Source organism: Manis pentadactyla, chromosome 1, assembly GCF_030020395.1.
Source record: "Manis pentadactyla isolate mManPen7 chromosome 1, mManPen7.hap1, whole genome shotgun sequence".
Taxonomy (NCBI): domain Eukaryota; kingdom Metazoa; phylum Chordata; class Mammalia; order Pholidota; family Manidae; genus Manis; species Manis pentadactyla.
Window position 1 is genome coordinate 47,879,203 of NC_080019.1, and position 23,121 is coordinate 47,902,323.

A 23,121-nucleotide genomic window follows, 5' to 3' on the forward strand; every position below is an offset into this window, starting at 1 on the left:
GCAAGAGAAAAAAACAGAAAAAATCATGCCAACTGTTCAATACTAACTTTCTTTGGATGATGAAGATATTGATGATTATATTATTTTTTAATGCACTTGTGATTTTTTTTCCAGATTTTTCAGAATGATTATATAACTTATAATAGAAAAACAAAAGTCACTTACAGTATATATCCTGAAGCAGGGAAATGCCCTGAGCCCCAGGTTTGATGCATGGGTGTGGGGTAGGCAAACGCTTGGGCAGGACTTTAGCACTAGGTCCTGAGCACTAGGCTGGAAGCACAGAGGGGCACGTGGCAGGGGCGAGCGTGTCACAGCTCATCTCTCCTGAACTGAGATGAGGAAAACTTTCCTCTCCCTTTGTGAGAGATAGCTTAAACATGGAATCTTGTCAGTTCTTACTCTTGGTCTTCAGGATAACTCAGAAAGACCAAGGTTCCCTAATTGAAATTCTGCCTGCCGTTGGCAAGCAACAAAGAGTGGTGGCGTCAGAAGCCAGTGCTCTGCGTTTACAGCCACCTGCTGAGCCCTGAGAGCTCAACGGGCTTGTGGAACTTCTCTGACCACACCAGAGATGGAGCTGTCGGGTAAAGGGAAGGGCAGAGGAGAGAAGCTTTACTTTGGTCTCTGTCATCGTATTAATAAGACCTCCTTCTATGCTTAGAAGTAGAGATGGTGATATTTTAAGAACAAACTGTGACTTAGTACTTAATAACTGGCTAATGATGTGAACGTGATAGTCCTAGGCACAGGGCAGGGGAGACAAGGAAGGTGAACTTAACTGAGAAGGCCAAGTGAGAGACTGTTTGTTGAGGTCCACGGCTTTCTGCTGGCTTCTTTCCAGAGCTGCCTGGTCACCACCTGTCCAGGTCCAGACAGCAGGGCTATCCTGTGGGCAGCAGGCTACCTAGAGCTCCTTAGGTAACAGGGCATCTGCAGTGACTAGGTAGGGCTCTGAGGAATCCTGAGATTCTTTTAGCCACATCTTGGTTAGTACATTCCTTGTGTGCAGTGATTTTTATAAGGACGCCTAAAATAGCCAAAGTCCTGAAATTCCTTGTTCGTCCTAATAATTACCAACCCTCCCCCTGTGCACCTGCCCATCCTCCCTCCCTGCATTCCTTCCTTTCCTGCTGGGACAAAGGTGGCTCATTTCATGGTATCATCTGTTGTAATCTCTGAATCAGTGCTATCCAAACCACCTGGGAAATACTGAAGACTGCATTACTTTCATCATCCTCTTGTGCGTAGCTGCACTGCCACACAAGTCATTGTGATCCACCGCTAGGGGTGGGTATTGAAGGAGTGATAATAAAGCTGTCTCAGAAAAAAGCACAAATTTGTGTTTATGAAAGTGAAACCATCAAGGGTCTTCCTCAAGGCAGAGGCCCTGAATTATGCCCCCACCTTTGATGACCACCAAGTCAAAGCACTGGCGGTTTAGAGTTGCAGATTTTTCACTTCCTCATAAAGCCCTCTGCTATACATAGTCACGATGATGAATGAGTAACTCAGTTGCTTTCACAAGCTTGTTGCAAGTACCATTTGTTGAGTGAGTGAATGAATTAAAGGGAAATCATTGTAACAGTCATGAATCTGTATAATGAACTTGGTGATGTGGTGTGAACTCTGCTCCAGCAGGACTGGGTTCCAAGCCCAGGGTCCTTCCAAGGGTCCTTGGGTCCCCTTGTCCATTGCTGCCATGCACTTTGTACCTGCATATGACACATAGTACCTCCTCCTTGTGGAGTTGGTGGCTATTAGGGGCATGTCTTAGGCCGCCCTTTTACCCTACGCTCTCTAAATGCAGAGTGCTCGGTACATAACTGTTGCCCAAATGGGTGCTGAATGAATAAACAAGGGTGACCCCTCACTCAGAGCTCCAGTACACGTGAGAGTAGGTATGGCCAGGTCCAGCCGAGAGACTGAGACCCAGGTTCCCATGGTCCTGTGGGGCCTTCCCTGGAGCCCTGGGAGACTGCAGTGGGGGTCACTGGGGAGTGAGCAGGATTCCAGGAGCTGGGAGCACCCCTCCCACTGTGTAATGCCATGTGAACACCCTTGGGGCCCTCTCCCACTCTCATTCCCTTGCTCCTGCTGAGTTTCCTTAAACTCGAGTGGACAGTATGAAATCGGAGGGCGCTTCTCCGTGCAAAAAGGCCCAGCTGGAAGCCATAGCCTCCAGTGCCTGCCCTACAGTCATCTCTTCCCCACCTGTCCCCACCGCTGCTGCTGGGAGGTTTATTTCTTCATTCATGGAAACAAACTTGATTTAGTTCAAACCAGTTAACATTTATTGAATGTCTGCTGTGAAGTAGGCACTGGGAGGTCGTCTTGGAGGATTTTCTCCTCCTCCTGCGTCACAGGAGGAAGACAGATAAGGAAGCAATTCACCTGAACATACAGTACAATTCAGTATCTGCCAAATGCAGGGGAAAGAACAACTCATTCTGATCAGGGGGACCCACGATGCCTGTGCACAGAGGTGGCATCAGTCGAATCTGCAAGGAGAAGTAGAGTTTTGGTAGTGTGAACAGGAACATGGAAGCACATACGTATGTAAAGAGCAGAGCAAGTGAAAAGAGAGGAAGAGAAGTCCTTTATGGTGAGGCTGAGGAATTGGCTCTGGTCTGGAAGGAGTTGATCTGCAAATATGACGAGACTCCGCCTTTATCCCCTCAGAGCTCTGAGGTGCCCAGGCCTTGGTTTGGTTCAGTGGTAGCAGATAGGCTCCCTGAGGACAGAGACTGGCTTACTGTCGTGATACCCCAGTTCTAGACACACGGCAGTAAATACATGCTGAGTGAATCGGGGATACGTTTCCCGTGGTGACCAGTCTCTGAGAACGTGGCACTAAGAAGAGCCCTGAGGCTTGGTGTGAGCCAGCCCAGAAGTGCTGCCGTGTGCCAGGGATGCCTGTGGAGAGGTAGCCGGGCAAGTTGCAGCTGCCAGGCGGCGGCGTGCCAGCCCTCGGGAATGGCAGCCCCTCTCAGGAGCAGGCCTTGGTTTTATGCACTGCTGTCAGGGAGCGACCACCAGCTTGAGAGGAAGCCTCCATTGTGGACACCCTTCTGAGATCCCTTGTTCTGAGAGGGTTGGAAGTGGTTTTGAAACAGGTAGGACTAGTCAGTGGTGTTTGCTTTAAAAAGAACTAAAGATCAGACCTGCAGAGTGCAGGCTTAGGCAGGCGGATAGCTGAGTTGGGGTAGGTGGCGTCTGTCCATTCCCAGAAGGTGGCGGCATTGCGCCCTTGATAAACTGCAAGACTAAGGCAGGATTCGTTGTTTGTTACCCCGCCCCTTTTGGAAGCTTACTGGCTATTGCATTTCGATCATCATACTCATCTTTATCTTTGGGATCCAGTTATTCCTCCTTCGATCCCAAAGGCATATCTTTCTTTATTTCTCTTAAGAGTGACCAAAGCCACGTACATAACAGTAAGAGGGGAGGAAACCCTCAAAGTGGGTACGGGAACACTAGCACCTAAGAGGGCAACAGCAAGTTCATCCCACTGGCACCCAGCACGTGGGAAAAAGGTCATGGTCTCTTTCTTTTGTGGTAGGCAGCAGCACATAACGTGATTTGAGGAAGATTCCGATCTAAAAGATGAACTTGTGCTAAAAAATGTGCCTCCTGAGTACACGCACACATTACCCCATCAAGCCCACTGATACTCAGCGAAGGGGGCCCTTGTAGAATACTAGCTCAATTTGCTTTCTGCTCTTTAATGTGTTTGTATCCAGTCTCTTCCTTCTCCTGCCCAATAAAAGTAGCCATCTGATTTTCACCTTCTGTTTTAAAATTGTTGTATTGTTTATGTAATGAGATTAAAATCCAGGTGCCACCTTCAGTTGGATGGAAGTCAAAGATGGTGTCAGGCACTAACAGCAAACACCCAGTGTCTTCCTCCTTCCACCCCACATCCACCTGTCTGTTCATTCATATTTGTTCATGTATACATCCACGTTTGGAACATTTAAGAGCCTATGGTCTGTTGGGCACAATGCTCGGTGCAGGGTACAGAAGGAAGAAGAGGAGAGTAGTCCTTGCCACGCTGCATGTAGAGCAAGGGGTGGACTGGCCTTTATGTCATAATCACAACACAGCCATCTCACGCTCTGCTGTGCCGGATCTTCTGTACACAAAGGAGACCCTGGAACTCTGTGCAGGGGACAGGGACAGCCACCAGAAAGAGAATGCCTGAGTTCAGTAGTACAGGGTAAGTCCAGGCTTCCCCAGGAAGCCAGGCTGAGGTGGGCATTCTTGCCAGAGGGCACTGAATCCTGGGGAGCATGGCACTTCCTGGAAATAGCCAAGCATCCTTGTGACCTCTGTGAGGAACAAGTGCGGGTAAGTGTTGGAGAAAATGCTCAGTCTGTGGGGACAGTTCTCTGAGCTTTCTGAGGAAAATGCAGACCAGGATCCTTAGGCATCAAAAGCCTGACCTGCCCTGGATAAGGCCCAGTGGCCTGAGAACACACGCTTCCTCATGGTGTCCATGCCAGTGTTCCCAAAAAACAGGGAATCGCAGACATCACTGCTCCCCTTCAAGGGCTTCTGTATCAAAAGCAGCATTAGACCCAAGTGCATTTGATTTTTATACTGTTTTTCATATCTTTCTTTGTAAAGAGTTCACATTTTCTAGTAGTCTTGCTGGAACCTACACTGTGGCCCCACGGAGTGACAAAGGCTATCACTCTGCCAGCTGTGACTGCCGGTGGGAGTGTCTGTGGGGAGGTGGGAGGAAGGCGGTTTTATGACTCAAAAGAGTTTATTATAAAGATAGATTTTTGAGCCAGAGCAATAGTGTGATGACTTCCATGCACATACCTGTGTGGAATTTCTACCAAGTTAGCTGGTAGTATGCTGGAGGGCCCTGTGACATCAAGTAATGACATGGAATAATTTGAATGAGGTCTCAAAAATAAGTGTTACATTTCTACTTGACTGTTAAATATAAATATATTGGGTCTTTTCCACCTTGGAAAATACCCCCACACACACCACCACCACTGCCATCCATATATACACATGCTCTCATAACAAGATTTTAAAATGTAAAGGTCACGAATCCTTTTTTTTAGCTGACCCTTATCTCTCTCCCAGTCTCGCCCAGATCCACTGGAAAATTTCCCTTAAACCACCTGTGTGCACACAGGGGCTGCGAGGAATAAATCAGAGGCCTGTCCAGAGGTTTTCCTTAGTATCAGGGTTCATCTAAATTAGATGGCCTTGCATGTGAAATGAGGATCCTGTTAAATTCACAAAGTCCACTCCTGCCACTTCAGAGTTACAGACTTTTTGAACCTCTAAATAAAAGCCACCCTGCCTAAGGGAACTTGCAGCACCAAAGGGTGACATCCTTGGAGAGCTCAGTCAGTCTTCTGTATTAGCACATTCCTATATGCTGTCTTTATAAATATGAATCCGTACACGTGTTAGCAGCAGATGTCTCCACAAAGCATTCTTTGAATTTGTAATAGCTCTTGCTCACATGCTTCCAAACTGAATCAGATGAATTCTTCAGAATAAACTGTTTTTCAAATCTTGAAACAAAGTAATTTCAGTATGAGGGTCAACCTCTCCTTGTCTCCTTAAGAGAAAAAGTTTATATTTCACTATTCAGCCAGGAAAGGTGATGATAAAACTAGTTTTTAAAAAACAACCACTATAAATCATAATCCATCCAAACTAGACAGCCATTTAAACATGAGATGGATCTATCTGGACTGTTGGAAAATCCATTCACATCATCAAATGAAATACCACAAAGTAATATGTACACTATGATCCCAGTCATTTAAATCCCAAAAAGATCTATAAAACCATATATGTGTATATACACATTTGTATTGAAAATACATTGAAAAAGAACTTTGAATAATACCCACGTCAGAGGGGAGGAGGCCTGGAAAGAGGGGGTAATGTTTGAATTTGAGCAGAAAGGGGTATATTCATGTGTAATGTGTATTATTTAAAAATTTAGAAAGAACATAAGCAGGCACTATGTATAAGGCTAAGGAAAAAATAACCTTACACAAAGCTCCAGCTTAAACCTCTGTGTCTTCCTGAGCCCTTTTGTGTGCTGGACTCAGCGCATAGCTGACATTTGTGTGGTTCTTTAAAATATACAAGTATCTTTGTGTAATCATTCCATTTAATCTTCCCAACAACCCTTTGAAGCAGACTTCTATTACCTCCGTTTTACAGATAAGCAAACTGATGCTAAGAACAAGTAAGTGACTTGCCTTGGCTTCTATAAATCACTGAGAAGCAGAACTGAGCCTCGAATCCAGGCCCTCCGCCTCTGAAGCCTGGTGCTCTTTCCACTTGACCACAGTGGAAAGTTGTTAATATCTGCTACTTTGACTTAATTTTCTTACCACTCTTCAGTAAGGAGCCATTTGGTCCAGTTGGGTTTACAGGTGGCATCGGGCAGACTGCCTGTTTCCATGACAGGCACTTACTGCCTTCCATCAGCTGGTGAAGGTTGTGTTGCTGTTTTCTGGATGCTTCGAACCCCTACCTCACCAGTTTTTTTTTCCTGTTACTTTTCTCAGAGAGCCTTTTCATAAGCTGCTGGCCCAAGGCCTTATCAAGGGACAGACATTCCGCCTACCATCTGGAGAGTATCTACGGAGAGAGGAAGTAGATCTCACAGGTAAGAATGGCAATCCATCTCCATCCAGGTACTCAGCAGAGAACCTAGACCAGGCCTGAGAGCCACTGACAGAGCAGGCATATACTGCAAGGCCTTGGCTGGATAGAAAGTCCAGGAGAGGACCCACTGGCCTTGGGTCTCTAAGCCTCAGCCTGCTCTGGGCCTGTGCCCTCTGCAGGCTGGGCTGGGCTGGCTGTCAGCTCCTCGGCCCCACCTCCATCCGGCTGAAGTGTCAGCTGACTTCTGGCAGGGTTTCATTTGTATGTAATGAGAGTCAACTTGGGCACAACCTCACGTCCTAGCCTATGTTTGACAGCCCATCTCAGGGACAAAGCCCCCAGACCCAAGAGACACTCTCAAGCCTGGGCTACTTCCAGCATTTCTCCCCACGTGGGCTAGAAGTGCATTCCAGAATCTTGGAGGCCACCCCTGTACCCACTCCTGCAGCACCCCGGAGCAGCTCCATCCAGCGCTTCCCTAGCAGAACACCTCTCTCCCTGGTGCCCTGGGCTTCCCTCTTCCCCCAGCTCTCCCAAGCCTTTTCCCTTCTCTCTAGGTTTTCACTCTTTCTCAAAGGTAGTTCCTCCCACCAGATCTTTAGATGGCATGAGGATGTATCATGTGCACCCAGCATACAAATGAAATAAATGATGTTAGAAAATAGCAGGGGGTGGAGGGCATGCACCTAGAGGCAGTTGTGAGAAAGCCCCAGAACTCTGGCCCTTACATGTAGAAAAACCAGTGCATAATGGATGAGACTTGGTAAACCTAACAACCCCTTAAGTGGTAGGCAGCCTCCCAAGCCAAACACTAGACAGAAGGTTCAGGCGGCAGCAGTGAAATTACCTAAGCAGCAGTAATATATCAGGGTTTAGAAAGGTCCATGCGAGAAAAAGCAGCTGTGGCAGCAGAACTTGGCAGTGTTTCTCCAACACAGACTAGAGGGGAAAGGACTGCATCCAAGGGGCACATAAGTTTCCGCTGTTAGTGAAGCTGTGTACTGGGCAGGGCTGGCACGCATAGCTGCGCAGTTTGTGTACTGCACAAAAGCACCCAGCCAAGGCAGCGAGCAGGGCCTGAAGTTCAGCCACGTGCCAAGAGAGGGCACCTTTTTCTAACTTCTCAACTTCTCTGTGCAGGAAGATCCCTTTTTCCTCATTGGCACAACAGTGGTCTGAAGAGCAGCTGCAGCCTGGAGTGGGTGTGTGGGAGAAGGGGGGCAGTGGTTCCCTGGGCCTCCCTACAGCCTGGATAAAGCATCTTCCAGGACCTCAGTGTCCCTTTGCTCTGATGTCACGGGGCCAGCCAGGCCGTGTTGGGAATTTCTTTTCCCTTCCCACGCAGACTTGCTTCCTGGAGAGAATACTTGGATCAGCAAGGGCAGGCTTCTATCTACTTGATGGGTGTGCCTGTCACAAAGTATGCAGTTAGCTTTGAGGTACATATATCAGTCTCTTGGGAGTTTGGTTGCTAGGAGAGCTGGGATTATTTGGCTGGAAGGGGCAGAAGTCTACCCAGTGTGGGTTTATCCAGCCCAGCTGCAGGAAACACAGCCGGGCCTCACAGCATGTAGGAATCGGCTGGCCACTCCTTCCTCCTCTTTCCTGAGCCTCTAGTCCCTCGTCCTTGTGCTCTCTGTTCTTCGGCCCTGCTCTCCGCCTCCACCAGGCCTGGCTTCTGACCCCTAGTTTCAGTTTACATGAGGGAGCCACAGTGCCAAGCCTCACCCCCTCTCCCTAAGATCTGTGGTTCCAGGCCTCATAAAATTAAAATAGAGTATCCGTGTCTAAGTTCCAGTTCCTGAGAGAGGCTGAGCCTTGTCAGACGTCCTTCCTGGTCCCAGCCACTGGGGCTTGGCAACAAGGTCACTTGTCCAAACAGCCACTCACGCCTCCTCCATCAGCACCGTCTGGGCCAGCGATACAAGTGGGAAGGAGACAAACCCACAGAGCAGGATACAGCAGGCTGGCACTACAAAGGGACCCCCACATTTAATGGGAGCCTATGAGCCCTGATGGGAACGTGTTTGGCATGGGAGGGGGAACAGCCCTCGAAGTGAAGTGGCCTCTCAGTGTACTTTGCTGCTCTGAGACCTTGACTGGTCAGCTGCCAACTTACAGATTAGACCCTGAATCCGTAAAGAAAACACAACATGTCTGAGTCTTACCCTTTTTTTATTTTGCTTTTTTGTATAGAATTTATATAATGTACATAATTTTGTATATAATTTCTATAAAAGGGGAGATTGTTTTTGTCTTGTTTTGTGGTTGAGAAAAAGCTGGCACAGGCATTATAACTGTGCTATATATTTATGAAAGGAGGATTTGTAATAGAGGGCTGGGCCTCATTTACTTAAAGACAAAAACTTTTTATAATAAAATATAGGGGGTGAGAAAGAGGTATGTTAAATAAATTAGTGGGATTCTTCAAATGGACACTTTTAATTGCTCAGCCAGTGTTTTCTTACTGAATATATTTTTACAGAACCAATTCAGAAACACACATACCATACCAATGTATATTATTTTGATGTCTAGGTTCTGTTCCTATTCATGCAAAAACAAAAGAGAAGTTAGAGGTGACGTGGGAGAAGATGAGCAAGTCCAGACACAATGGGGTGGACCCTGAGGAAGTGGTAGAGCAGTATGGCGTCGACACGGTCCGGCTCTACGTCCTCTTTGCCGCCCCTCCTGAGAAGGATATCTTGTGGAATGTGAAGAGTAAGTCGCCATCCTCTTCCTGGCCTGACTCCTTTGGGGTCTGCCTCACATGCCAAAGGAATCTGGGGAAGGAAACGTCTTCGCTGAAGACAGAAGTAGAGGATTCTAGTAATCAGTTCTATGGAGCAGGTAGCAGTTTTTCCCAGCATCCTGTTCCATTCTTAGACCACTGTTCTCAGATGCAGTGAGCCTCAGAATTGTAGATTCCCAGGCCAAAGAACCTGCCTTGGGCAAGTCTGAGGTGTGGTGCGGGTTCCATGAGGACCCCGCCTTGAGAACACTTCCTTGGAGCCAAACCGGCTTCTGTGCTGCCCCCAGGCCCACTGCGATCTGCAGAGGACAGTCCCCTCTTGATTTCCCTGAAAGGCAGGAACAGTGTCATCGTCCCTTCCCAGAATAGAAACCCTGCTTGGGACCTGGTCTTGATGTTACCTGTGTCCTGTGACCTCAGTCACCCACAGCAGTCTACAGAGCCCCCTCAAGAGAAATTTGTCCCCAAGGTTGTTAGATCTTAGATGGCATGAGGTAAAATAATCTTGTGTATCTAGATACCCTAGAATAAACTGTCCAGCGGTTACTCAGTTTTCCTCCATGTGGTCTGCCCCAGACATTGTTATGGGAGAGAGAAGTCAGATGCCTGGAACACCATTTATTCCGACAGACCATCTCCGGCGAGTAGTGTGGCCTGGAGTGCCGTCAGAGATGCCAGCCCTAGAGCTAGTGCGTTAGAATCACCTAGGACTCGCAAAGCGCAGACATGCGGGGTACAGGTTCTGGCTCCCCACCCCTTCCTGGGAGGAGCTCTGGAAGTCTGTTCCTAACTGTGCCTCCAGGCTCAAGAATGCCTAGTCCAGTGGCCAAAGGGTAAAAGACCAAGACTGGTCTAATTTGGCTGGTCCTGTAATCCAGGACCACCAGGGGAAGCCACTCGACTTCTCCAGAAGATCAGATTAGCAACTAGATTTAGTGAACATGTTTGAAATAGGTAATATACAGATCCCTAGGGAGGAAAGAGATCATGTTAAAACACCGCATGCTGTACAGAAGTGCAGTCCCCCAGCATTGCGTGTTACCTGTCCATGTGAGATGAGGAACTTGTACCAGTGTACATCAGCTGTCTCCCCAAGCACACTGTTATTTCTGAGGACACTTCTGTCACAGCATGCTTTCTCAAACAAGGAGGCCGTGCACTGACGCACATCCGGGCCCCAGCCTCTAAGCTCATCCTGGGCTGGTTGCAGTTTGGGGCAGCATTGTGTAGCCCTGCCGTCCAGTGCTCTGAATAGTTGGGGCTCTGATATAGGATGGAATCAGTCCTGGTCTGAGTTCCCAGACACTGGAAGCCTGGGAGGTCCCCTCGACTGGCCTTTGGATAAATCCCTTGGGGTACAGTTAAGTGTGTCTTCAATTCCCAAGTGCTTTTCTTGGCTTAGGTGTGTAACCAAATCAGTCATTCTCATGGGTGTCTCTTTCTGTCTCTCATTTACTGACACTAAACTCAGCTGATGCTCTCCCGGGGGTACTGAGATGGCAGCAGCGTCTTTGGTCCTTGGCAACCCGATTCATTGAGGCCCGGGCTTCTGAGAAGGTTCCCAGGCCTCAACTACTGAGTAACGAGGAGAAAGCCCAGGCCAGGAAGCTCTGGGAGTATAAGAACTCGGTCATCTCTCAGGTCAGAAGCTTCCCAGGGAAGCCTGGTTGATGCTGTAACTGAATGTGCATGGTGGGGCCTGCCCGGGGAGGGGCTGGGGATGGGGGGGCACTGCGGGCCTTCTTCATTATTATGGTGGCCCCGCTTGCCTTGATTGGTAAGTCTTACTGCTTTGGACACCTCACAGAGATGGAGCAGCAGTACAAACGTTCTAATGGGAAAACGTGCTCTCAGGAAGTGGCTCCTTCTGATGACGTTCATCCTGGATCTCAGGAAGTGGCCCACCTTCCATGTTTGCATACTTATTAACACATCCAGGGAGAGGACCAAATTCAGGATCACACTGATAACATACGACACATGTTGCTTAACAAAAGCAGAATTTTAGAGTCAAAGAGGCATAAGGAGATCTCTTCTTTAGCCTCCTCATCTGACAGACGGGGACAGAGATGAGGCACAGAGTGGTTAAATGTCTTGGGGAAAGTCACACAGCTAGTGAGGAACTGAGCAGAGGCTAGAGTCCAAGTTCCCTGATGTCCACATAGTGGAGACTTTCTCACTTAGTTACACGATGTCTGTGTGAGTTATTGTGGGTTAAGTTTTATGGATAAATGATTTTTTCATGGTTTCTTCTTAGAGAATAGTATCCATTATTATTGTCCAAATCATTTTAAAATAGTAAATCCCTTTAAATTTTTTATCCAGAAGACTGCTATGATACCATCACATTTGCCTTTTTAAGAACTTTGTGGAAAAATGTCATAGGTCTTTAGAAGAAGGCGTGGCATTTAGGAAATCTGAAGCCATTTCTTGATGGGTGCTGGATACCCCAAATGCTCCTTGGGCTGAATTTTTTTAATAGTGTGCTGATTCAAACTTACAAAGTCAGCCAAGGTCACTTCTCTAGACTGGCCCTGAAGGAGCGGGGTTTTTCCTCTTTCGTTCTGTGACCTGATGTGGCCCTTGGTCCAGCATGGCCTCATTTGGTGACACTTCTTCAGCTTTATTTCTGGCCCGTATACTCTCGTATAGACAAACAGAGCTCATGGAACTGAATTTAGTGATCTGAGTGATGCCTGAATGATTGTTTTCATACCACATATTTTCTCTCTGGATTTGGCAAATTCTTCCATTCTGTCAGGTAATAGAATTGGGTTATTTCAACAAATTGGAAAATCTTGATGTCTTAAGATGTGCTATTTTTCTATATTCTTGTCCATGGTCAAAATTGAAAGGCACACAAACAGGAAAAAGCTGACAAGTCATACTGGTATTCTTACATTGATTCCATATTTGAAAATGTAAAACTAGCGTATCCCGTATACTCTTCACCTTTATTGTGAATTAAAGTCACGTAACCACGGAGAAATGACATCCTTTACCTCATCTCTTGTTTACTGTTGTTTTGATGTTTGCTCATCAGTGGGTCCTGCCTCTAGTCACGTATTTAGCAGTGTTCTCGTAAGTACCTGCTATGAGAATCCATAGTGTTCCAGATAGGGGGAAGAGAAACAGTTTGAGTAATGGAAGCAACATTGTCTTTGATTTTTAAAAAGTCTTTGTGCTGTTGAAAAACTACAGGGATCATTTGAGATAGTGAATACATATTTAAATATCTTCAATTGCATTCATTTAATTTCACATTTTTTGGATAATTCCAGTTTGGGGAGAAAACTGAAAGGAATTTTAAAGAAAGTGAATTATTCAACTTTTACCAATAGGTAACCTCCCATTTCACAGAGGACTTCTCACTGAATTCTGTGATTTCTCAGCTGATGGGACTCAGCAATGCCCTCTTGGTAAGTGGCCTGTCTTCATTTGCTGGGGGCAGAGGAGGGAGGGTAGCTTCCAGCCTTGTGGTGAGGTGGTCTGCAGGGTTCCAGCATGGGAACAGAGAACAGCACGGTGGGGTCACTGCCTTGGGATGGCTCTGTTATCTTAGAGAAACATTTTTCCATATAGTTTTATAGTTGGTAGTTTCCTAAAGATTGTCTGGTCCCAGATCCCCCTTCCCCACCATATTTTGTAACATGCCTTAGGATTTGTTAGGGATGAACGAGGGCCAGACTCGGGCCTCCTTTCCCAGCTGTGCCCCTGTCACGGTCCTGCTGCCTGGTTGCAGGTTAATCTGTGATACGCCCTTGGCATCATTAGCATTTTATAGTCATTTAACCTACATGTATCGGGTCTGTTCTTCCTGTAAACAATAAAACCAACCTTTCAGAATAGACTTATCCTCTTGTCAGGAAAATAGATTTTCCCTGTCAGGAAAAGGATTTGTTAACAGATGGAGCTTGGGCAAGTAGCTAGCTGTCTGGACAACAAAAAACCAAACAAGCAAAGAATGCATTAAAACTTTTAGCAAATGCTTTTTATAATGAAGCTCCCTCCAAACTTCAAGAACAGTGAAAGAAATTTACATATCTGACTACGTAAAACTTACCATTTTCAGCATATTAATACATGCCATATTAAAAGATAGAAAAAAACTGGGGAAAACATAACAAATCTGTCAGACAAAAAGCTTAATATCTTTAACATATAAAGAGCACTTTCAGATTAATATGAAAATACCTAACCTAAAAGTGGTCAGAGGATATGAAAAGATAATAATTCACAGAAGATGAGCTCGAAATACCCAGTAAACCTGACGGAAAAAAGTATCTGCCTCACTGATTATCATGCAATGCAAATTAAAATGAGATGCTATTTTTTTACTTACCAATTTGCAGAGATTTTTTTAACATCAAAGTCTCCATGCTCTCTCAAAGACAGTGAGACAGGCTCTCACACATGTGTGATAGACGTGGTCGACGTAAGCTAGCCAGGAAGCACTTCTGCTGTGAGGTCATAGCCCTGTGGTTGTATCCTCTGACCCAGGGATGTCCACTGGGAGATGATTTATGATTGCAGAGCCTTGGAACCCCAAATGTCTTCAGATGGGGACACGGGAGAAATAACTTGTCCTGTCACTGAGAGGGAAGTGTGCCGCCGGCACTAGCAGTGTGCCTTCCAGGAGTGCTTACTGTCAGAAACTGTGCATAATGTGACTCTGAGTAAAAAACATGTGATAAAAAAGTGTCCTTATGATAAAAACCCCAGTTATGAAAATGTTGTGTATATAAGTGTGTAGATTCACATAGTTTCGTATCTTTGGAGACTGGGATAAAATACATCTTTTTCTGGATGGTACCATGAGTGGTTTTGTGTTTCCCAAATATTCTTTGCTGAGTGTGTATTTTTTTTAATTAGGAAAAAGGGGCAAATAGAGAAAAGTTAAATTAAAAACAAAATTTCTACTCCCTGGCTGCTTGTTCTGTCTATAGCCCTTTGGGTAGCCTTTCTCTGTATCTTACTCATGAAGTTATAGTCAATTCTCTTAGGCAATTTTCGAAGGCCAAACATACATGCATTTTTTTACAATACGTATAATATATTTGGTCTTGCTTTGCCCAGCAAAACACATCATATGGGCCCCTACTTTTCATTTAACAAACTTATCATAAAATTGAATCAAACTTTTTTCCGTCACAGGGTGTTACATTTTCTGAGTCCCACAGGTATGTAGGCTGACTTCTAACATAACTTCCTCAGGTGCCTTGAACCGCCAGCCTCCACAAAACCCTTTTAGCAACATTCTTCCTACAGTCACCTCAGGACCACCCATCTTCCCTCCTGGCCGTTCTTTGACTGCACACCCCAGCTCCCAGCCCACTGTGCCGGGCACCCTCCCTCCCCACCGGTACCCTGTGGGATCCTGTGATGTCCTTGTCTCACTTGTCTGCTTCCTTCCCGATTGAGGGCAGAGACCATGCCCTTCTGGACTTCTTATTCCTAAAGTCTGGCGTATGGTCATAACCCCATAAATCGAGTGGGTGTGGCAGGGTTACTTGATTAGCCACACCTCAGGAAGAAACTGGGTGTTTACAATAACTGGCAGAGCTGTTTAAGAAAATGCAGACCCCTGAGATCCCTGAGGGGAGCAGGAGGACCCCTGAACTGGGGGTTGCACGTCACAAACCTTTAAGCAAGTCTATTCATTTCTCATTTGGCCTGCAGGACTTAGGAACCTTGTGGGGTGGTTAAGAGTTTAACTCTGAATTAAGACCAACATGGATTCTTTTCAGGGTCTATCACCTGGTTAGCTGTGTACCCAGGGGCAGGTTACTCTCTCTCTGGTCTGTCAAATAGGGAGAGAATACCACCCTCAAAGGGTAGTTGGGGAACTAACTGAATTAGCGTCAGACTGAGGACACAGTAAATGCTTGGTTAATAGTAATGTATTTGCTGTTACCATTGCCGCAGCTATTTTTAATACTGTGATTAAATGGGAAAAGTTCTTTATTCAGGGCAAAAATGGATGGTCAAGAGAGCTTCTTCCTACCTGCTTGTGAAGTAAGTGGCCTTTGTTACCCCTGCTTATTTTATATGCCTCAGTATTCTTAATATTGTTCTTTTCTCTCCCTCAGCAAGCTTCTCAGAGAGTTGTTCTCCACAGCCCTGAGTTTGAGGACGCTCTGTGTGCCCTGATAGTGATGGCTGCCCCCATGGCCCCTCATATAACCTCCGAGCTCTGGGCAGGTAGGCGGGGCAGGCCTTGTTCAACCAAGTACTCCTAACCAGGATGTGCTTGGGCCTCTTGTTGGACCTTATTGGGGGTTCAGATGTGTGCAGCCCTGGAGCCAGCATTTGACATGTATACTTGGAACCTCTCTATCTTGTGGTCTGAATAGTGGTACATTTTTTTTCCATATTGTCACCTGGCTGAAGGGAAAGACACTTCACTTTGGAACAGGGTGCTCGGACTAATGTGCATGTGATGTCACTACAGAACATTCTTTCTCCTAGCTCAGCCCCCTGGTATCCACATGTCATTGCCCCACATATCTTTTTAAGGTGGAACCTCATGTTTCTTCCCGCTTTACAGATGGAGAAAAGGGCACTAGAATTACATTGCGGATGGAAAACTTACTCATTAAGACTGTGATTCAGTCCCCTCCACCAGACCGCTATTCCTAAACTAGGCGTCGAGCAGGTCTGCTGCCTAAGGCTCAGGTGGCTCAAGGGTGGGCTTACCTGTGGCCCAGCAGTAGCCGCAGGGTGGAAATGGAAATGGAAATGAAGTGAGAAGGTGTGGTCTAGGAGGACTTGATGACTGCTCTGCTGGGCCCGGTCTCCAAACCTGTATTCAGGAGACTGCGACTTCTGTGGATGTTTCAGAGGAGTTTGCAGGCAACAGCAGCCTGGAGCACTGCACTGACATGATGCCTTTATCTGGGGTCTGTCCGAGGAACAGCAAACCTCACAGCAACCCTTCCCAGCACCTCTGCTGAAAGCCACGAGATGGCACATCTTAGCGTCGATTCATGAATAAAGTACTACTGGCCACTAACTGCACAAAAGAAGTCATTGAATGTTAGCTCACTGTTCAAATCTTTATGTTAGCTCACTGTTCAAATCTTTCAAAGATGAAAGCCAGGTGGAAAGACAATGAACCGCAAGATGGAAGTAGTGGCATTTATGCTGCTAAGTAAGAAAGGAGAAGGGCCAGCTCAAAACAAGGGAGAAAGCCTTTGCTGGATGTGTGATGCTCTGACGAAGTCATTGAGCCCCGAGACAGTGCACCTACATCTCTTTGCCTCCATTGTACCCCCAGGCTCAGCACAGTGCCTGGCATCAGCAGAAGCTACATACACACTGAGAAAGACCCTTTTTTCAAAAATGATTCTGTTCATTGCTGGTATCTGCATCAATCTGATTATTTGATGATTCTTTTAAACCCAGAAACCTTATCACCCTTGTGTACTTAAAAACTTAGAGCTGTCTTACTATAAGTCCATTTTTTTTTTTTTTTTTTTTTTTTTTTTTTTTTTATATAAGTCCATTTTTTGATCTGGACTTCTCAATTATTCTTCAAAAGTTATACCACTAACCACTGTGAGTCACAGAGAATAAGAAAGGAATGATGAGTCTCCTCTTAACAAAATCTTCCACAGTAGGCCTCAATCCTTCCCTAGCTTTGGGCTTTAAAGGGTATTGAACAAGTTTAGGTAAGGGTTTAGAAAAGTCCATTTCTGCTTCAGTGGGTTCAGCCCCTGGAATTATCTCTATATCAGTAGAACTGTGGCCCAGAGAGAATCAGGGACCTCACAATCCCAAGCTGGGATTGAGTCAAACACAGGGACAGACAAAGTGACATAGAATTGAGCTACTAAAGCATTATCCTTGGGAGAATCTTCCGATATTTCTAGAAATAGCCTCTCTCTCTGAAATGCAGTTGGTTAGAGTTCCATTTACATTAGAGACCTCTCCTGATCAAACTTACTGATGTGGTGTCACTGAGAAGAAATGAGTGAGATTGGGTGGTGAGAATTTGAGGATTGTTTGAAATTCCTGCAACCCAAATAGTTTCCTGACCATGGGAGATGGGTGGGAATTGTAGTAGGATTTTGTAATTGGCAGAGTAGTGTCCATATTTATCAGAAAGATTTGTTTAGGTTGTTCTGTTTTAAAAAATAGTTTTCCTTGAAGCCAATTAATGACCCTGTAACATCTTACTATGCTGATGGACAGTGACTGCAGCGGGGAGGTGAGGACTTGATAATATGGGAGAATGTTGAAACTACAGTGTTGTTCATGTGAAACATAAGATTGTATATCAATGATACTTTAATAAAAAAAAACAGTTCTCCTTTTTTTGAGGGATCCATTGGAAATTGGCACCAGTTTCTCTCAAAGTTGTTTCATGATTCTTCAAGAGTAAAAGGGAACATTGGTCCCTTTCCTTTTTAGCTAAGATCAGACAATTATCTGTCCAGTGTTCCCTTTTTTTTTTTTTACAATATCAGCAAATGCCTCTGTCAAAAGGAAAGTATTTTTCATCCCTTTGGCAAGAGGAGGACCTATTTATTTGCCTGCATTGTAAGGTCATGAGCTTAATTTGGATTTTATCGTTTTTGGTATCTAAAGCCTCTTTAGAATGTTCAGCCAAATGCTGAAGTTCATGCATTGGGGTGATTTGCCAGCCAAGTTTTTGTTTCTGGTTTTAAACGTCTACCCAAGAAAATGGAAAGGGCATGGAAATGTCCATATCAGGAGCTAATTCTGAAAATGCTCGAAAGAGGTTGATAGGTCTGTCTCTGAAGTCTCCTATGGAGTCATTCTGTGCTGCTTGCAAGGTTGAATCAAGGTCTAGTTGCTTTAACAGGCAAGATCTTGGTATAGTTCTCAAAAATTCTGCCTTGAAGTATTCTGATTAGGTAAAAATGTATTTCATTATGTTTTAAGTCATTCTCTGGATTTTTCCAATTAGCCTTTTCTAAACAAGCTTTTCATCTCCAGTTGGCTTCTCCAGCAGGTGGGTCAGTTGGTAGAGAGGTCAGAGAGGCCTGGGCTTGGTGGGCCAAGATAAGTTTGAATTCTTCAATGAGTTTCTCGCTCTCCATTCTGGGATTTGAAAAGTCCTTAAGAATAGTGTGGAGATCTGAACTTGATGAGGGCTTAAGCTCTGCATACCAGTCAATGTCAGGATCCCCCTTTACAGGGATTGCAATTTTAAGTGACATTGAGGTAGTGCGACAGATTGGGCAGTCATTCATATTTGCCGAGAAAGGGGGATGCTTGTTGTTCTGTGAGTCATAAAAACAGTGACCTTGTCTGGGTCTGTGCTCACACGAAGTTATGACGTGGTCTTATTTTGTCTCATTTTATCATGGTGACAGCATGACCTAGTCTGACCCTGTTCTGTGAAACTGTGGAAAATAATATGGCCTAGCTGTGAGTGCCAGGCAAGTTCTAACAGCACTGAAGCCTAGCTGTAATTGCCAGACCAGTCCCCGGATGTCAGGGGCTGCTTTTTATTTTCATTCTCTCACATATGTGAGAATATTTAAATCCCCTTGCTCTTACCTTGCTTAGAAGCAAACAACCATTGTCCACATCTCAATGCAGATGGGTAGTTATATCCAATTTGTATGTATCCAGCTGGTTTTTGTTTTGTTTCAGTCATCATGTCTCTTTATTAAGATAAATTTACATACCATAAAAATTGACCCATTTCAGGTATATATTTGATGATTTAAGTAAATTTATACACTTGTGCAGCCATCACCATAATCCAGCTTCAGAATATTTCCATTATCCCAAAAAGATCTCTCACAACACTAGTCAGTCCTGGCCTGTTCAGCTCCCAGCATGACCGACTCTGTCTCTGTAACTTTGCCTTTTCCAGAAATGTTATATAAATGGAAGCATTGAATGTGTAGTCTTTTCAGTCTGGCTTCTTTCATTTACCATAATACTTTTGAGATGATCCATGTCATTGTATACACTAGTAGTTCCTCTCTTTTTATTGATGTTGTTTTTATTGTTAATCTGAGATCATCTTATAACCTGATTTACACATTTAAATATTCTGTGATCTATTTATATTCTGGGTTCTTAAATATTCTTCTACATTGCTTTTAATTGTTATGTATAGTCTCCATTGTTTGGATTTACCCACTCCCTATTTTTGGACACTTAGATAGTTTGCAATTATATATTATATTTTTAAAGCTGAATGGTGAACTTTCTGTTCACATTCAAAATCATTTCTTTAGAACACCTATCTAAATGTAATTGCTTGGTAAGAAGATATACAAAATATGAAGGCTTGAATGCCCATACCTAAATCAACTTTCAGAAATTCTCTGGAGCATCGGCAATAAGTTCATCTCTGAGTATTTCCAGTTTAAAAACAAGACATATTTGTAAACATTTTGATTTTTGTAATTTATAAACATTTTTAATGACTGCATTAATTGTCCACTTACAACATGACTGTGATACATATTCCACCAATGTGTCTCCCATTCACTTCCATAAGCAATCCACCATGGACAATTCTGTGCATAAATCTTTGTTCCAACTTCAAATGATTTCCTTGAAGTGGAAAAGAGAGGAATGTATTTAAGACTCTTCATATATGTTGCCAAATTATTTTCTTGAAACATTATCCCCATTTCTAGACTAGGATCTGTTTTTGAAGTGTTCTGTTCTGTTTTACTGATTTAATTACTGAATTTCTCCAAACAGTTTTAACATCTGGTTGGCTGGCTTCCCTTCATTTCTTTTTCATAATTATTTTAGCTCTTCTCAACAGTTTATTCTTCCCAGTAGAATTCTTGATATAATTTTGTTAAGTTGTCCTAAAATCCCTTGAGATTTTGATTAAAATTTGGTTAAATGTAGAATTAATTTGTGATCTTGACCACATCTAGGCTTTTAACCAGAACGTGGTTTGTCTCTCCACGTGTTCAAGGCCTCCCTTAGCCTTAGTTGGGGTTTATAGTTTTCTTCATGTGGGTCCTACACATTTCTTGAGATCAAGTAATCCTGCTTTATTTTGCTCTTTTTTCTTTTATTTTGACTGGTAATGGCTGGCATATGTTTTTTTTTTAAATTGTGTACTTGTTCTCTATCCAGACTTCCTACCAATTTCTCATACTTTATTTAAGGGGTAAAATCCTCTTAGATTGTCTAGAAGTCTATGACCAGCAAATAAGGATAAGTTTTCTCCTTCTTTCTAATAGTTACATCCTGGTGTCTGTTGACTTAGTTTATTACACTGCTTAGAAGAGCCCCTGCAGTGTTAAAGAATGCTGCTGATAGGTAATCTTGTCTCATTTTCAGATTTAAATGGAAATAATGCTTCCATGTTAGGTTTGATATTGGCTGTTGGTTTAGGATAGCTATTCCCTATAATATTATGCAGCCTTTTATCCTTGTTTACTAGAACTCATATTAGGAATGGGAGCTTTATTTTACGTAACATCCATTCTTTAATTGTTGAGCTGTTGTATATTTGAAGGCATACACCTCCCTTTCCATTCCTTTTTTTTTAATAGAAAATATTTTTTTTTGGTACCATTAATCTGCAATTACATAAGCAACATTATGGTTACTGGACTCCCCCCATTATCAAGTCCCCACCACATACCCCATTACAGTCGCTGTCCATCAGCATAGTAAGATGCTATAGAATCACTACTTATCTTCTCTGTGTTGTACAGCCTTCCCCGTGCTTCCGCCACATCTACATTATGTCTGCTAATTGTAATGCCCCTTTTTCCCCCTTATCCCTCCCTTCTCACCCATCCTCCCCAGTTCCTTTCCCTTTGGTAACTGTTAGTCCATTCTTGGGTTCTGTGAATCTGCTGCTGTTTTGTTCCTTCAGTTTTTTCTTTGTTCTTATACTCCACAGATAAGTGAAATCATTTGATACTTGTCTTTCTCTGCCTGGCTTATTTCACTGAGCATAATACCCTCTGGCTCCATCCATGTTGTTGCAAATGGTAGGGTTTGTTTTCTTCTTATGGCTGAATAATATTCCGTTGTGTACATGTACCACATCTTCTTTATCCACTCATCTACTGATGGACACTTAGGTTGCTTCCATTTCTTGGTTTTGTAAATAGTGCTGCAATAAACATAGGGGTGCATATGTCTTTTTCAAACTGGGCTGCTGCATTCTTAGCGTAAATTCCTAGGAGTGGAATTCCTGGATCAAATTGTATTTCTATTTTTAGATTTTTGAGGAGCCTCCTTACTGCTTTCCACATGGTTGAACTAATTTGCATTCCCACCAGCACTGTAGGAAGGTTCCCCTTTCTCTGCATCCTCGCCAGCATTTGTTGTTTCTAGTCTTTTGGATGGTGGCCATCCTAACTGGTGTGAGGTGATATCTCATTGTGGTTTTAATGTGCACTTCCCTGATGATTAGTGATGTGGAGCATCTTTTCATGTGTCTGTTGGCCATCTGAATTTCTTCTTTGGAGAAATGTCTCTTCATATCCTCTGACCATTTTTTAATTGGGTTATTTGCTTTTTGGGTGTTGAGGCATGCGAGTATATTTTCGATGTTAACCCCTTGTCAGATATGTCATTTACAAATATATTCTCCCATACTGTAAGATACCTTTTTGTTCTGTTAATGGTGTCCTTTGCCACACAGAATCTTTTTAGTTTGATATAGTACCATGTGTTCATTTTTGCTTTTGTTTCCTGCTGGAGGAGATGCATTCAGGAAGAAGTTGCTCATGCTTACATTCATGAGATTTTTGCCTATGTTGTCTTCTAAGAGTTTTATGGTTTCATGACTTACATTCAGGTCTTTGATCCATTTTGAGTTTACTTTTGTATATGGGGTTAAACAATAATCCAGTTTCATTCTCTTGCATGTAGCTGTCCAGTTTTGCCAACACCAGTTGTTGAAGAGGCTGTCATTTCCCCATTGTATATCCATGGCTTCTTTATCGTATATTGACTATATATGCTAGGGTTTATATCTGGGCTCTCTAGTCTGTTCCATTGGTCTGTGGGTCTGTTCTTGTGCCAGTACCAAATTGTCTTGATTACTGTGGCTTTGTAGTAGAGCTTGAAGTCAGGGAGCGGAAACCCCCTGCTTTATTCTTCCTTCTCAGGATTGCTTTGGCTATTCGGGGTCTTTTGTGGTTCCATATGAATGTTAGAACTATTTGCTCTAGTTCATGGAAGAATGCTGTTCGTATTTTGATAGAGATTGCATTGAATCTGTAGATTGCTTTATGCAGGGTGGCCATTTTGACAATATTAATTCTTCCTATCCATGAGCACAGGATGTGTTTCCATTTATTGGTTTCTTCTTTAATTTCTCTCATGAGTGTCTTGTAGTTTTCAGAGTAGAGGTCTTTTACTTCTTTGGTTAGGTTTATTCCTAGGTATTTTATTATTTTTGATGCAATTATTTACCTTTCTGCTAGTTCATTGTTAGTGTATAGGATTGCAACAGATTTCTGTGTATTAATTTTGTACCCTGCAACTTTGCTGAATTCAGATATTAGATCTAGTAGCTTTGGAGTGGATTCTTTAGGGTTTTTTATGTACAATATCATGTCATCTGCAAACAGGGACAGTTTGACTTCTTCCTTGCCAATCTGGATGCCTTTTATTACTTTGTATTGTCTGATTGTCGTGGCTAGGACCTCCAGAACTATGTTGAATAAAAGTGGGGAGAATGGGCATCCTTGTCTTGTTCCCAATCTTAAAGGAAAAGCTTTCAGCTTCTTGCT

The 23,121-nt window shown here is 43.9% G+C and overlaps 1 protein-coding gene across 8 annotated transcripts in view; it reads left to right on the forward strand.

Annotated features, from left to right (window-relative positions):
* The window catches only part of LARS2 (leucyl-tRNA synthetase 2, mitochondrial), a 173,460-nt gene that overhangs the window by 131,272 nt on the left and 19,067 nt on the right, over window positions 1-23,121 (forward strand). For 5 of the 8 annotated variants that reach the window (XM_036899365.2, XM_036899367.2, XM_036899368.2 and 2 more), the window contains 5 exons: window positions 6,561-6,661; window positions 9,199-9,381; window positions 10,884-11,053; window positions 12,754-12,831; window positions 15,502-15,613. In XM_036899365.2, coding sequence (XP_036755260.2) covers window positions 6,561-6,661; window positions 9,199-9,381; window positions 10,884-11,053; window positions 12,754-12,831; window positions 15,502-15,613 — 644 coding nt within the window. Of the gene's footprint in view, window positions 1-6,560; window positions 6,662-9,198; window positions 9,382-10,883; window positions 11,054-12,753; window positions 12,832-13,803; window positions 15,346-15,381; window positions 15,442-15,501; window positions 15,614-23,121 lie in introns of those variants that run through there. The other 3 variants (XM_036899370.2, XM_036899371.2, XM_036899369.2) reach the window with 3 other exon arrangements.